The sequence below is a fragment of the Palaemon carinicauda genome, chromosome 19, assembly GCF_036898095.1.
Source record: "Palaemon carinicauda isolate YSFRI2023 chromosome 19, ASM3689809v2, whole genome shotgun sequence".
Taxonomy (NCBI): Eukaryota; Metazoa; Arthropoda; class Malacostraca; order Decapoda; family Palaemonidae; genus Palaemon; species Palaemon carinicauda.
The window spans coordinates 71,486,473-71,503,275 of NC_090743.1; the positions used below are offsets into that span (position 1 = coordinate 71,486,473).

Here is a 16,803-nt window from a genome sequence, read left to right on the forward strand (position 1 = left end):
GGTGTGGTTGCAACCTTTTCAAACATTAACCCCCAATAAGGTGTGGTTGCAACCTGTTCAAACATTAACCCCCAATAAGGTGTGGTTGCAACCTTTTCAAACATTAACCCCCAATAAGGTGTGGTTGCAACCTGTTCAAACATTAACCCCCAATAAGGTGTGGTTGCAACCTTTTCAAACATTAACCCCCAATAAGGTGTGGTTGCAACCTGTTCAAACATTAACCCCCAATAAGGTGTGGTTGCAACCTGTTCAAACATTAACCCCCAATAAGGTGTGGTTGCAACCTGTTCAAACATTAACCCCCAATAAGGTGTGGTTGCAACCTGTTCAAACATTAACCCCCAATAAGGTGTGGTTGCAACCTGTTCAAACATTAACCCCCAATAAGGTGTGGTTGCAACCTGTTCAAACATTAACCCCCAATAAGGTGTGGTTGCAACCTGTTCAAACATTAACCCCCAATAAGGTGTGGTTGCAACCTGTTCAAACATTAACCCCCAATAAGGTGTGGTTGCAACCTGTTCAAACATTAACCCCCAATAAGGTGTGGTTGCAACCTGTTCAAACATTAACCCCCAATAAGGTGTGGTTGCAACCTGTTCAAACATTAACCCCCAATAAGGTGTGGTTGCAACCTGTTCAAACATTAACCCCCAATAAGGTGTGGTTGCAACCTGTTCAAACATTAACCCCCAATAAGGTGTGGTTGCAACCTGTTCAAACATTAACCCCCAATAAGGTGTGGTTGCAACCTGTTCAAACATTCCTTTCATAAAATTACATATTTGTAACGTCGTGTTACAAAGTGAACGAAGAAGAACTGGAACTTGAAGATTTTGTTGATTTGTGAAGAAAATATTGAAAACAAGAAAAGTATACTACAACAAATGTGGATGAAAAGAGAAAAACTAGTGAAAATAAGGGACACAAAACTAAAAGATACAAGAGGCGCCGATGTAAAGGCAAAGCCTCAACGTGAATCTGATCTGATCTGATACAAATATTATTAGTATTGTTTCACAAAATCATCCAGGTTAATTCAATTGCTTTACTTTATCACTTATGATTATTTCAATTTTAAATTATAGAAAATAAAATCATATTAAAAATAGGATATTAACAACGTTCAATATAGTAAAAACTCTCATTTAGATTACATAATAAATCTAAAATTTGAAGGGTAGTACATCTCCTCGTAGGCGGCGTCTGACCGTCGACCTCTGTCGTGCCAATCTTTGAGTTTCAAAATGTCAAAACAAGACCTAAAACGTCATTGGGATATTATGAAGAAAACGTTCTGCATTGATGGCAACTTTTCTGAAGTAAGTTAGCATAATTTCTCTGGCTAATTTTTATTATATACCAATACTTCCTACGTAATAATTCATGCTTTTTTCGTATAGGTTATACCACTCAATGGGTACTCATTGTACCCTAGACTTGAGTACTGGTAAAATTTTAGAAAAAAACTGGAGATTGCTCATAAGTAAAAAGCTTTTCCCTCAGTATAGTGTACTTTCGGGGTGCATGTATGATAGCGGTCACCTGCATGATTGATTACAGCTACCCCCCTAACCTAACCTACAAGCAGTGTCCTTACCTACTTATGTAACGGGGGAGTGAAGATCCCCCTGTGACCCCCCTTACACTGCTGTATTCTAAGTTAGCAAAAATGATACATAAGTGTGGCCGCTATGATACCTACATCCCTGGAGCTTTTGTATATCAGCGGCCAGTTCCTTCCTTGTGGATTAAAAATGGACATCAACCAAACTAAACTTTCCCCTCTAACCTAACCTACAAACCTTGTCCTTCCTACTTAACGGGGGGCTGACCTCCCCCTGCTACCCCCTACTGCCGTATTCTAAGTTAGCCGTAATCAAACACAAGTGGCTGCTATCATACATACACCCCAGGAATTGGCCGCTGATATACATAAGCTGTGTACTTTCAACGAATTTGACCTTTATTTCCATTGCAAATAAGCAATTTTACCGTTATGGAGCCCAATTCCTGAAGGACACAGTTGCGAACCTCGGACTTTGGGTGTGCGAGAACAGTATAAAACTTGATTATTCAACAGTTTCAAGATTTGTAAGAGGACACAGAACCTTTTTGGGCCTTTGTATGTCAGCAGCCAGTTCCTTCCTTGTGGATCAAAAATGGACATCAACTAAGCTGAACTTTCCCACCTAACCTAGAAGCCGTGTCCTTACCTACTTGCCTAATGGGATCACTGACGCCCCCCTGCGACCCCCCTTACACTGCCGTATTCTAAGTTAGCCGTTATCATACATGCAGGTGGCCGCTATCATATATACACCCCAACCTTACTAACCCACCTAGGAGCCTTTGTATATCAGCGGTCAGTTCCTCACACGTGTGAGTTCAATTAATGGCCATTCCCCCTTTAGATAAGCTTCTATTTGTCTCATAAGTTAAGTTTAGGTAACTAACGATACACTTTTCGGGCTGCGTGCATGGAAATTAATGTACTTTTACTTTTTGGTATGTTGATAATTTCTTGAAGTCACTGACTACATGTTGGGACCTCACAGCAGCCTACCGCATAAGTTATTTATCGTAAGATTTTGATTTTATTTATTCCGTTTGGGGGATAATCCCACGGTTCATTCAGTTTATCAATTTCAATATTTTGTGTTGTAAATTGTGGTTAATATTTCACTTATTAATTTTGCCATGTGAATAAATCATTATTGAGTTACTCTGATTCTCTTCTGTACTGTAATAAATTATTTTAAACATAAAACTTACCCGCTTGTTATATAAGAATGGCTAAAGTCCCTGGACGCCTGGCAGAAATTCAAAATCTCGCGGCAATCGCAGATATGCCAGGTGTATACTAGCGCCCTCGCGGTAGACAGGCCGAACTAATCCAACCAATTCAAACCTTTTCTGTCGCCATTGCTGGCTGGAACGATGGAAATTCACTCTCAACTTACTTTGATTTGGACGGTTTATTTGGTGATATACACTGTCTTTTGGTTTTGGGCTTTCGCTATAGTAATTTCTCTTTCGTATTATCTTGAAATATTTATTGTTTTGGGTTTATTTAATTAGTTTTGAACCTTGTTGTTGTTTTGATCTCTCTCATAACTTTTCAATATGGCCGACCCCTCCCCTGTATACAGTATAGAAAGTGTATTAAAGGATGTCATACTCATCTTCCTAAAGCTTCTATTGATCCACATACTATTTTTGTGTAAAATGTAGGGGTAAAACTTGTACTTTTGGGGATCTGTGCGAAGAATATTGTTCTTTAACAGAAAATGAGTGGTTAGCTTATGAGCGCTATACTTAGAGACTAGAGAGAGACAGAATTAGACGCAGTTCTTCCCGTTCTGTAGAATTACCTGTATCCAATGTCATTGTTTCTAATCCTTCCCCCGTAGTGGTAGATCAGGAACCGAAGGAACCTACGATGAGGGATATGTTGTCCGTTATTCAAGCTCTCGGTGTAAGAATTGAATCGTTAGCGGCGGACAAGAACCAAATGATGTCCGAAATTAATTTGCTTAAAAGTTGACGCACAGGCGACCTATCAAGTGTTAAAAGTTCGGCTAAATGGTTTAGTGTTGTGGAGGGTGCTTCTGCGCGATCCTGTCGTTCGCCTAGCCTAAGACCTTTTTCAAGCTTGTGTGCATAGGGGTGGACGAAGTAGAGGGGACTGGTTCCGTGATGACTACAGAAGTGATAGAGGGTGCAGGGGTGCCTTCTTCGGAGTCAGGAGCCTCTGTAGGTTCCTCTTCTTGACCCTTGGCCATCAGGGTCCTCTCGGTGGTATCCGACACCTCTGACATCCGCTCATCATCATCGAGGTGGATGTCCTGGAGTGCGTCCAAAACGTCTGGATCAACCGGCAGTTGGACACGGGATCTCCGGTTTGGTGATGATGGCATCCGCAGATGCCTTAGGGAAGAGCAAAGCTCTCATCTTCTCACTAGGGAGATAGGGCCCCGTGGCATTCTTCTGGAAATCATGCACCCACTTGCGTAGTTTCTCGCGAGCATTGTTCCTGGCCTCCGCTGACAGGGGGGCCTCGAATGCCTCGCTGAGCAGGTCCTTGGAAACAGTGCAGACCTGCAGGTTCCAATATTGTAGAGATCCTTGGGTGACGGAGCAGCTGGCGTGGGTTCAGCACGCCAGGTGGCCATAGAAGTCCCGGTGCCGAACGCTGCAAAAGGCGCTTTCACACCGGATGTACTCCTCCTGTAAAGAAGAAAGGGGTACATGAGTATATGGAAGTCTATAACATTGACTTAAAGTAATCTTAGATTAGTCTTAAAGTAATCTCAATTACATTATAGGATTCCTTTCCAAGTGTAAGCTTAGGATAGGTAATCTGGAAATGAAGCAGAAAAGACACATACTTGTGAATCCCGCCCAGCCAATTGCCGCGACCTTACACCACTACTAACTCTAGGGCTTTCCTTCGAGTAAGCCATAAGGGGGAAGTTATCCAGTAGGGATAGTACAGCTAGTACTTCCTCCAGGGTATTAGCAATGGTGAAAGGGAGAGAGCTGAGTTCATTGAGCATTAGTGAAAAGGGGAAATAATTATCCCCAATTTGAGTAGGTCCCGGCAAGGGACTGCGCATGGATGCACAAGTATGTTAGAATGTATTTACTGCATAACTATACAGTATAGTTTTCTGACTAGGGTAGCCTATGTACTATACCATAGATGAACTGGCTATCGTATACAGCTATATAATAGACACTGACGGCGTATTGCCGGGAGGGTAGAGTAAGGTGACAGTCCACTTTCATAATATGAATTAGGTGGAGCCGGCAGCCCGCCGATGCGTCGGAGGCACATCAGGCGCCAGCGAGTCTCCGATTGAGGGTAACTCCTCCCAGCCATCAGTCTATGTGGTGGGGAAAGGGCGACAACCTCGCGATTGATGGCAGATCTCCGACATGTCGGCGGCCCCCGGCAGTCGGCAGGCAACCGGCTGTAGGTACTCCAAACCTGACTTCAATCTATGGGACAGAGAGGAGACCTAGGCTAAGCTGTCGGCTGTTGCCGGCAGAGTTGTGCGACAGTGGACCGGCACTTGATTTATAGAGAAAGCATAGAGGAAGGAAGAGGGAAGGGCGGCAGCTCACTACCCTAACCTCGCCTTCCTCGAGAAGGAGGGTTCAAATGGAAGGAAGAGTATGATCAGGCTTCCATCCAGCCACAACTAAACTGGTAGTCAGCTAGAGTTGCGGATGGCGGTCCAAGGGAGGACTGAAGAACACTCTAAGATAGTAGGGAGGTCTTCCGCCGGCAGACCGACCTGTCGTTACGCAATCCCATAGTTCAACTATATGCGGGAAACTTAGCAGTTCGGACTAACAGGTGAAGGACCGGGCCGACCCCACAACCCGCCGGCACTCGGTCGAGTTGTAGGATGGTGGACAGAGGTGTGATGGCTAGGCCATCACCAAAGGACAGAAGGGGAGGGGAAAAGGGTCATGAGAAGGAGTGTGGGGGTTGGTGTGAGCCTTCCCCAACACTCTAAGGGGGGGGGGGGGGTTCTGTTTCAGTACTGGCACTATCCTAGGTATAGGAAGAATTCGTTCTCCAGCCTAGGGTAGGTTAGAACAGTAAAAGAACAGCATGGCCGTGCCATTCCAAACTATAAAGAAACAGAATCCCAGGGCCTGCCTAACCAAGGCTAGGGGAAGTATATCCCCTAGCCCGGAGAAGGTAGGTGTAGGACAAGTCGCTAGGCCACAGGGAGGAAGGGTCGTAACCCTACCAGGTGTGGCTTAGGGGGGAGGGCAGAGCCCCCCCCCCCCTCTTTTGCCGTCCAGCGGAGACCAAAAGGAAAGTTCATTCGCCTAATGGGGTAGCTGGGAGCAAATGACTGATACTCTGAGGTTCTGACCCCAACTCAAAGCTCATGAACTATGGGTTTGGGCAGGGAAAGAAGATCCTAGCCTAACCTCACTTGAATACGATTCAAGGTAAGGAGGGCTAGGATGTAGCCTAGGCTACCTCAGAGGGAGGAGAGATTACCTTAGTGCAAAGGTAACCGGGGAGATGTGAAAGTATACAAAAGCCTTAAGCCGTTAGTTAGGTGCAAGGGAGTCGACTACCAAGACCATCAAAACCCCTTGTATACTTCCTAGAAGGAGAAAAACCCATGTGCAATCACTGAATCTTATATGTATAAATGCCTAATATCTTCATATCATAGATTAACACTAGGAACACTTGTTATACCATGCATGAAAGTAAACTAAAACGCCTAGGCTATCGAGCCTAGGGTATAGGCTAGCAATTTTAGCGTCACAATTTTGGCTACCTACACTCGCTGAAAAATGAATACTATCGGCATAATATAACTAATTCCTACCAATGAAGACTAAATAACTAATACTGATAATTAGTTAAGAAACCGGGAAAGTTGTTCTGACTAACTATATGAAGCATGCGAAGCGAACAACAGCGTCAGGACGCCTCCGGTTTAGGCAACAGCTCTAAGGCGTTACTTTTCGGCCAGAGCTGATTTATACAATATAAGAATATGGTACTCAACTTTCCAGAAGCAGAAGAGGCTGAAGATTGCGACATGCTGGGAAATAATAGCGAAAAACTGGGAAAAAACACCTGGTCATAGACGCTACAAGCGAAGGAATGAGAAGGCGCGCGGTTATGACGTCAACCAAGATGGAGGCCAACATGGCGTCGTTTATGACATCATCTGAGTACCGTAACAGTAATGGAGGAGGAGAACTTTGTATCGGCTCCTCCCATAACTTACCACCAGCTTCCCCTCGAAGCATAAACGCTATGTGGGGTGCAGATAGCTATGTGGCGTGTCAAGCATACGTCCCCTGTTATTATACGATATCCTAAAGGGAAACCTTATGGGTACTCGGGCCAGAAGTTAGAATTCTGTGAAACCTTTAGTTTAATTCTCTGGGAATATCTACTGTAGTCATATATACCCTTGGGAAGCTACTGAAGGAACCTTCCATCAGGACGACATGGTCTAAGCCCAAAAATACTAATTATATAAAATTTTTGTATGCATTCTATTGAAAAATTACAGGAGTCTATAGATTAAGTTAGTAGAATTAAGATTTGTTTGATATTTGTATATTATACTAATCTAATTAAGTCACTCCATTTCCCTCTTTTAAAGAATATTTGAAAAGATTTGTGCCATTTTTTATTATTACCAGGAGCTGTCAGCAAAACAAGTGATCTGGATAAAATAGAAATCCAAGTTGTATTTGACTTAGAGGTCTTGAGTTTTATTTCTTTTCCAGACGAATACAGAACATGAAGATTTTAACCTTGTCTTGCAGCTTGTCCAGCAGCACGGAGCAGGACAGCTTATTATTGATCTCGCACTGGATGCCATTTGGCATGAGTTAAGGTAAGATTGATGTTCAGAAAAGGAAGAATTAGAAGAGGGATATTTTGAAAAATTGAGTAGGCATTATGAGTTGTTTTTAAATATTAAACTTAGCCGGTGAATATATAAATTGCTGACGTCTCCGACGGCCCGACAGATTCCAAAAAACTCGCGAGCGATCGCCATGAAGGTTGCGGGTGTGCCCACCAGCGCCGACTATCGGCAAGATACTGAATATACTTCTCAACCACTCTAGTTCTTCTCTGTCGGTGTCACCGACAACATTGGTTCCGCTCGCTCTAGACCTGGAGTTTTCTACCGAATTGGTGAAGTACTTTGTTTTGGGTTTTATTGGCTTTCGCTGTGTTGGTGTGTTCCTTCAATAAAACTCTTGAAACCTGTTTTGCTTTTTGTTTTTTGTTGATGAACTTGGCTTTCCTTTGGATTTTCTCTGGTTGTTCATAATGGCTGACCCTTCTCCTGTATATCGCAAATGTGCGAAAGATTGTAACAAACGTCTTCCGAAAGCCTCTATCGACCCTCATAATGTTTGTGCTAATTGGCAGGGTAAATCCTGCCAATTAGGAGATCGGTGTGAGGAGTGTGTGGTTTTATCGGAATTCGAGTGGTTAGAGTATGAAAAGTATACTCGTAAACTCGAAAGAGATAGGGTGAGGAGAAGCTCATTTAGATCTTTAGAATTTTCCTCCTCCCATGCCCCTGAACCTAATCCTTCCCCTGTAGTGGTAGTTTCTGAACCCCCTATTAGCACTCATGAACCTTCAATGCGCGATATGTTTTTAGCTATTCAAGCATTAGGTGAGAAGGTTGAGACCTTAGCCTCGGACAGGAACCAGCTTATGTCCGATGTTAAGTTGTTAAAGAGTCAAAGTGGTAAAGTAGAAAATCAAAGTGGTAAAGTGGAAAGTGCGCAAAATGTGTTTAGTGTTGCGACCGAGGGTTCGTCTGTTCGTGCTTGTCGCTCCCCTAGTCCGAGACCTCTTTCAGGCTCCCCTGCACCAGGGAGAAGGAATGTCGTAGGACTTAAGGGAGCGAGAGGTGTAAACCGACGTACAGACGTTCCCTCTATGGTATCAGACGTTTCTCATCAAGAACGTCCTTACCATAAGACGGGGGAGACTAAGTTCTCCTCGTCTTCCGATGATTTGCCGCATAAGAAACCTTGGCGTAAGGTTTCTAGACCCTTAAAGCGCAAGTCAGTCCCTTTAGGACAGGTCCAGCGTCCTGGCTGTAGCCATTGGGGCAGCTCTGACCACTTTCAGTCATCGGATGGCTGTTCGCCTGTTAAGCGAAAGCGTGACACGGAGTCCGAGGGTCTCGTTAGGTGCGATGATTTGCATGCACAGACGTTGCCGACGTCACGGCCCGTTCCGACTCCCGTTGACCCGAAGTGGAGTGTCCTGCAGGACATGCAGTCTAAACTTTCCTCGTTAATGGAGGTTTATGAGCATGAGCAGGTTCGTAAAGATCCTTAGCTTGCGGTTCGCCAGTCCGACATGCGTGACTCTGGCCTTCAGCCACCTAAACGAGTGTTTTCTCGTCCTTATGATATTAGCGCTAACGTTGTCAGTGCTGTTAAACGCGATTCTGATCGTGTTCCCCGTCATTCACGTCAGTCACGTGACGTGGGACCCCTTTTGCCGCAGACTCAAGGTGACGTTCAGCAACTGTCGCCGCAGTCTCGAAGTGACGTTCGTCGACCGATTCCGTTGCCCCAACGTGACGTTGAACGTCAGTCACCGCAGTCGGGTTTTGTTTTTCATGCTCAGACCCAGCAGTCAATGTAGTCCCAACGTGATGTCGAACGGCAGTCGACTCAGGCTGTTGTTGTTTGTCAGTCTCAAGACTTTCAGTCTTTGCAGCCGCGGCGTGACGTCGTTACCTCAGCTGTTGCTGCGGCTCCGTCGCATGTTGACATAGCCTGTCAAGCGTTGCCTCCTCGACATGTCTCTCCGTATCGCGAGACTCAGCCGTTGTCGGAGGAAGTTCCTTCGGTTGAGGAAGTCGTTGATCCCCTTCCAACTGATGTTCCTTTGGGGACTCTTTCGGATGGAGAGGAGCCTAGGGTTGCTCAGCCCTCTCTTGATTTCAAGAAGATCATGCTGATTTTTAAGGACCTGTTTCCTGATCATTTTGTGTCTGCTGCTCCTCGTTCGCCCCCATCTGAGTTCACGCTGGGCCTAGCTTCTTTGACTCCGTCGTTCACGAAGTTAGTGCTCTCTCGCTCTTCTAAGAGAGCTTTGCGTTTATTGGGCGACTGGTTAATGACCAGGAGGAATTTGGGGAAGTCAGCTTTTGCTTTTCCCCCTTTCAAACTGGCTTCTCGTGCGAGCGTCTGGTATGACACGGGAGAAGTTCTCGGCTTGGGAGTGCCTGTCTCTGCCCAGGGAGATTTCTCAAGCCTCGTAGACTCTCCTCGTCGTCTGGCCATGAGACGCTCGAAAGTTTGCTGGTCCTCGTCAGACCTAGATCATCTCCTCAAAGGGATTTATCGGGCCTTTGAGGTTTTCAACTTTTTGGACTAGTCTCTGGGAACCTTGAGTAGGAAGATCTCGTCAGCAGACCGTGATGTCTCTGTGCAAATTATGTCCTGCATGGACAAGGCTATTAGAGATGGCTCTAATGAACTTGCTGCCACTTTCACAGCAGGGGTTTTTAAGAAGAGAGAGACTCTTTGTTCTTTTCTGTCTGCAGGTGTCACTCCTTGTCAAAGGTCAAAACTTCTCTTTGCGCCATTGTCTTCTGCCCTGTTCCCGCAGCAGCTTATTAGAGATATCGCAGCGTCTCTTGTACAGAAGGACACTCATGATTTCATGGCCACGTCTGCTCGTAAGGCTGTACCTTCGTCCTCTTATGTCAACAGACCTAAATTTGATACTCCAGCGACAAGGTTTATCCCGCCCTTTCGTGGCAGAGCTCCCAGTAAGGGAGGCTCTCGTGCCGATAGTAAGCGGGGTAAGAAGAGAGGATCTAAATCCTCCCGTGGCAGAGTCTGACTGCCCACGTCCTCAGACAGCAGTAGGGGCCAGATTGACCAACTTCTGGCAGGCCTGGGAGAAGAGGGGTGCAGACAGGGAGTCTGTGTTGTTGCTAAAGGAGGGTTACAAAATCCCTTTTGTACGGAGACCTCCTCTAGTAAACGATCCGATAGACCTCTCTCCCAGGTATCAAGAGGAGTCGAAGAGACAGGCATTACATCTGCAGGTGTCTCAGTTGTTAGAGAAGGGGGCGGTGGTGAAAGTCTCGGACCTTCAATCCCCAGGTTTTTACAACCGTCTCTTCCTAGTTCCAAAGCACACAGGAGGTTGGAGGCCAGTGCTGGATGTCAGTGCTCTCAACGTTTTTGTTGTCAAAACAAAGTTTACGATGGAGACCACCAAATCCGTTCTAGCAGCAGTCAGAGAGGGAGACTGGATGGTCTCTCTCGACTTGCAGGATGCGTACTTCCACATTCCGATACATCCAGACTCTCAACCTTATCTAAGGTTTGTATACAGGAATGTGGTGTACCAATTCCGAGCACTGTGCTTCGGCCTCAGCCCTGCTCCTCTTGTTTTTACGAGGCTCATGAGAATTGTAGCAAAGTTCCTACATTTGTCGGGGATCAGAGCCTCCCTGTACCTGGACGACTGGTTACTCAGAGCGTCGTCCTGTCATCGCTGTCTGCAGGACCTACAGTGGACTTTGGATCTTGCGAAGGAGTTGGGCCTCTAGGTGAACATAGAGAAGTCTCAGCTGACTCCCTCCCAAACGATTCTCTATTTGGGGATGGAGATACAAAGTCTAGCTTTTCGGGCTTTTCCGTCTGCCAACAGGATCAAGCAGGCTTTGCTCAAAGTCCGTCTCGTGCTAGAGAAAAACCGTTGCTCTATGAGAAGCTGGATGAGCCTCCTAGGGACGCTTTCATCCCTGGAACAGTTTATCTCTCTAGGGAGACTTCACCTACGCCCTCTCCAGTTCCACCTAGACTCCCATTGGAACAAGGAGAAAACTTTGGAGGCGGTCTCAATTCCTATCTCCGAACCAGTCAAGACTTGCCTGGCCTGGTGGGACAGCAATATAAGACTTCGAGAAGGTCTGTCTCTGGCAGTCAAGAACCCAAACCATGTGTTATTTTCAGACGCGTTGGATTTGGGTTGGGGGGCGACTCTGGACAGTCTGGAATGCTCGGGTCTTTGGGCGGCAGACCAGAGGAGCCTTCACATCAACTGCAAGGAGCTGTTGGCAGTCCATTTAGCACTGACGAGTTTCAAGAGTCTGCTTCGAAACAAGGTGGTAGAAGTGAATGCAGACAATACCACGGCCTTGGCTTACATCTCCAAGCAAGGAGGCACTCACTCCCACGCTCTTTTCGTCATCGCAAGGGACCTCCTCATCTGGTCAAAAGATCGAAACGTCTCGCTTTTGACGAGGTTCGTCCAAGGGAAGTTGAACGTCTTGGCGGACTGTCTCAGACGAAGAGGTCAGGTGATCCCTACAGAGTGGACGCTCCACAAGGATGTGTGCAAGAGTCTTTGGATGACTTGGGGTCAACCCACCATCGATCTCTTTGTGACCTCGCTGACCAAAAGGCTCCCGACTTATTGCTCTCCAGTCCCAGATCCAGAGGCGGCCCACATAGATTCCTTTCTGTTGGACTGGTCTCACCTGGACGCTTACGCCTTTCCACTGTTCAAGATACTCAACAAGGTGTTGCAGAAGTTCGCCTCTCACGAAGGGACCAGGTTGACGTTGGTTGCTCCCCTCTGGCCCGCGAGAGAGTGGTTCACAGAGGTACTTCTATGGCTGGTAGACGTTCTAAGGAGTCTACCTTTGCGGATGGATCTCTTACGGCAGCCTCACGTAAAGAGATTTCATCAAAGCCTCCCCGCGCTTCGTCTGACTGCCTTCAGACTATCGAAAAAGACTCAGGAGCTCGAGGATTTTCGAAGGAGGCAGCTAGAGCGATCGCGAGGGCTAGAAGATCCTCTACCATCAAGATCTACCAGTCGAAGTGGGAGGTATTTAGAGATTGGTGCAAGTCCTCCTCTATTTCCTCCTCCAGTACCTCTAGCGCAGATTGCGGATTTTCTCCTATATCTGAGAAACGGTCGCTCCCTCTCTGCATCCACCATTAAAGGCTACAGAAGCATGTTGGCTTCTGTTTTCAGGCATAGAGGCTTGGATCTTTCGAATAACAAAGATCTCCAAGACCTCCTTAAGTCTTTCGAGACCTCTAAGGAGCGTCGTATTTCAACTCCTGCTTGGAACTTAGACGTGGTCCTACAGTTCCTAATGTCAGACAGGTTTGAGCCTTTAAATTCAGCCTCCCTGAAGGATCTTACCCTCAAGACACTTTTCTTGGTTAGCTTGGCTTCGGCTAAAAGGGTCAGTGAGATCCATGCTTTTAGTAAGAACATCGGCTTCTCGACAAATAAAGCAATATGTTCTCTTCAACTTGGTTTTTTGGCCAAGAATGAACTTCCGTCTCGTCCTTGGCCTAAATCTTTTGAAATACTTAGTCTTTCGGAGATCGTAGGTAATGAAGTTGAAAGAGTGCTGTGCCCCGTTAGAGCTCTTAAATTTTACTTATCTAGAACTAAACCAACACGAGGTTGTTCTGAGGCTTTATGGTGCTCCGTTAAGAAGCCCTCGTTGCCCATGTCTAAGAATGCGTTATCTTACTTTGTTAGACTTTTAATCCGGGAGGCACATTCTCATTTAAGTGAGAAGGATCTTAGTTTGCTTAAGGTCAAGGCTCACGAAGTGAGAGCGATAGCGACTTCGGTGGCATTTAAGCAAAATAGATCCCTTCGAAGTATTATGGACACGACCTTTTGGAGGAGCAAGTCGGTGTTCGCTTCATTTTACTTGGAAGACGTCCAGACTCTTTATGAGGACTGCTACACACTGGGTCCATTCGTTGCAGCGAGTGCAGTAGTGGGTGAGGGTTCTACCACTACATTCCCTTAATCCCAATATCCTTTTAATCTTCTCTTGAAATTTTTTAATCTTGTCTTGGGTTGTACGGAAGACTAGGAAGTCTTTTGCAATCTTTTTGGTTTGGCGGGTGGTCAAATGTTGTTTCTTGAGAGCGCCCAGATTAAGGGTATTGATGAGGTCCTGTTATAGGGGTGTTCGCCCTGGATATAACAGCTCCTGGGAGTCTTTCAGCATCCTGAGAGGATGGCTGGGCTTCGTGAGGAAAGCGGACTAATGAGGCAGAGTAATCATCAGAGTCAGCTTCCTTACTAGGTACCTATACTTAAGTTTGTTTTTATGAAATATTTGTCAAAAAACTCTTGAGCATATACGCCTTTATTGTGATAATACTGGTCTCTACCCACCACCATGGGTGTGAATCAGCTATTTATATATTCACCGGCTAAGTTTGATATTTAAAAATGATATTTTCATTATAAAATAAATTTTTGAATATACTTACCCGGTGAATATATAATATTAAAGGCCCTCACTTCCTCTCCGATAGAGACCCTGCGGACTGAGAAGAACTGGAGTGGTTGAGAAGTATATGCGGTATCTGGCCGATAGGCGGCGCTGGTGGGCACACCCGCAACCTTCATGACGATCGCTCGCGAGTTTTTTGGAATCTGTCGGGCCGTCGGAGACGTCAGCTATTTATATATTCACCGGGTAAGTATATTCAAAAATTTATTTTTCAATATTAAACTTACCCGATAATCATGTAGCTGTCAACTCCGTTGCCCGACAGAAATCTAAGGAGGGATACGCCAGCTATCACAATACTAGAAGGGGGTGTACTAACCAGCGCCACCTGTGGCCAGGTACTCAAGTACTTCTTGTTGACACCTCCTCAATTATTCCTCTGTCGTGCCTCCGGCTAGACGTTCTGGGATACGCTTATGGTCTTCGAGTTTATTCTCGCTTATTTGGTGATGTATTCTCTTTGATTTACGGCTGTCGCATTACTAGAAACCTTCTGATATTAGCTAGATAGCTTTTATTTAATTCAGTTTAACGGTTAACGAATTTTTGCTTGTTTTTTGGATCTCCCTTTGACTTCTCTTGAAAACAAAATGTCTGACATTTCGCAAGCCCCCTCCCATAGACGTTGTAGGTCTTGCAATAGACGTATTCCGAAGGCCTCGGTAGATCCTCACACCGCTTGTTCTGACTGTAGGGACAGACCCTGTCAGTTAGAAAATCGATGTGAGGAATGCGCCGGACTTTCGGAATTGGATTTTGTCCGACTTTTAAAGTATTCTTCTAAGTTAGAGAGAATTAGAGCTAGGAGGAGTTCTTCTCACTCTTCTTTATTTTCCTCATCTCATGATCCCCTTCCTGATCCTACCCCTGTAGTGGCTACCCCCGATCCTACTGTGTGCCCTCCGCCTGATATGTCAGTGGTTTTACGCGCTATTCAGGCTTTAGGCGATAAGGTAGAGTCAGTGGTAAGTGACCATAAGTCTCTGATGGCCGAAGTGAAAGAGTTGAAGGCCAAGAGTGCAGTGGGTGAAGTTAGTGCCAGTGCTGTGACGAGTGCTAGTGTCGGTGCAGTGCCTTGTACTAGTGTTAGTGCCAGTGTGGTGCGTGGGGATTTTTCTGTGCGAGCCAGTCGTTCTCCCAGTCCGGGACCTCTTGCAAGCTCCCAAGCCCAGGGGAGAAGCAATGTCGAAGGGCATAAGGGTTCGGCAGGCCTTGTTAGGCGCACAGAATTATCCTCAGTGGTTGCGGGCGTGTCTTCCACAGACCGTCACTCCCACTTGCAGACGATTGAGCCCGTCTTCCGCTCGTCCGCTGATCTTCTCTCGGGGAAGAAACGTTGGTCTCAGGTCTCTAGACCGCTTAAACGCAGAGTCCAGCCCTCGAGTGCTCAGCCAGGTTGCAGTCGTTGGCTCAGCTCCGACTCGCCTCAGTCATCTAGCGACTGTACTCCGCCCAAGAGGAGTAAGGTACAACAGAGCTGCACCGGTGGTGCAACCACTGTTATGGCTTTACCTCAGTCTGCTACTGTCTCTGCTGATCCCAAGTGGTCTATGCTTCAGTCCATGCAAGCTCAGCTTTCGGACCTGATGCGTGAGTGTCGTGCTGAGAGTGTTGCACCTCCTGCACCTGTGGTGCACCAACCTCCTGCACCCGTTCAGCCTGTGCTGCACCCGCCTGCACCGGTGGTGCACCAACCTCCTGCACCTGTTCAGCCTGTGCTGCACCCGCCTGCACCGGTGGTGCACCAACCTCCTGCACCCGTTCAGCCTATGCTGCACCCGCCTGCACCGGTGGTGCACCAACCTCCTGCACCCGTTCAGCCTGTGCTGCACCCGCCTGCACTCGCTGCACCCAGTCGCAGCTCCATCTGCCAGGCGTACGATGTTGAACCACTTTCTGTGTTCACTGTTCCCAGTGTTGTTCAGCATCAGCCTTCTTTAAGGCAACCTTCAGTTTGGGATCAGGAGGATTACTCCACTCTTCCTCCTCCTCCCCTGGCTGCTCCACCGGCGGTGCAACTCTCGGTGGAGGTACAACAACCTCTTCCACCTGTGAGTCAGTCTCCTCAGCTGCTGCACCGAGCTCTACCCGTGCACCCTGATCCTGCTCCTCAGACATCTCTGCTTGCGGGAACTTTACCTTGTTCTGCACAGCCTCGGTCTCTTCACGCTCCACTCATACCACAGGAACAGGAACAGGAACTTGCTGCACCTCCTCCTTCCACCTCTGTTGTTGTTCCTGCTCGTTCTGACTCTGCGGTTCAGCATTCGTATCCGATCCCGTCGCCTCATTCTGGGGTTGAGGTTTCGGATGATGAGGAGGCACACCTTGATCCCTCTTCGGACGTGGACGAATCCAAGCTCTCTCCACAGTCTCTTGATTTTCGCAAGGTCTTGGCTCTTCTCAGGGAGGTTTATCCAGACCATTTTGTCTCAGCTATTCCCCGCTCTCCACCATCTGAGTTTTCGCTGGGAGTGCAACAAGCTCAGTCTTCCTATACCAAGCTTGTCCTAGCTAGATCCTCCAAGAGGGCTTTTAGGATCTTAGGGGAGTGGCTGCAGTCTAAGCAACTTCTTGGCAAGACTTCCTTCATGTTCCCTCCAACGAAGCTCACTTCGAAAGCGAGCGTTTGGTATGCCACAGGGGAAGCACCAGGCTTGGGAGTACCTGCCTCTGCCCAGGCTGACTTCTCAAGTCTGGTAGACTCGCCTCGAAGATCTGCTATGAGACGCTCAAAAGTGTGTTGGACCTTCTCAGACCTGGATCACTTGCTTAAAGGGGTGTTTAGAGCTTTTGAAATGTTTAATTTTCTCGACTGGTGCCTGGGGGCCCTCAGCAAGAAAACCTCTCATACGGACAAAGATTCTGCCATGCTGTTAATGTCCTGTATGGATAAGGCCATCAGAGATGGATCGGGCGAGCTAGCGTCCTTGTTTGTATCAGGGGTGTTGAAGAA

The 16,803-nt window shown here is 46.8% G+C and overlaps 1 protein-coding gene across 1 annotated transcript in view; it reads left to right on the forward strand.

The window, feature by feature from the left end:
• Window positions 1–1,185: 1,185 nt before the first annotated feature.
• mr (anaphase promoting complex subunit morula) overlaps window positions 1,186–16,803 on the forward strand; it is a 226,098-nt gene continuing 210,480 nt past the window's right edge. The window contains exons 1-2 of the mRNA XM_068394152.1: window positions 1,186–1,325; window positions 7,291–7,400. Coding sequence (XP_068250253.1) covers window positions 1,251–1,325; window positions 7,291–7,400 — 185 coding nt within the window. The 5' untranslated portion in view covers window positions 1,186–1,250. The remainder of the gene's footprint in view (window positions 1,326–7,290; window positions 7,401–16,803) is intronic.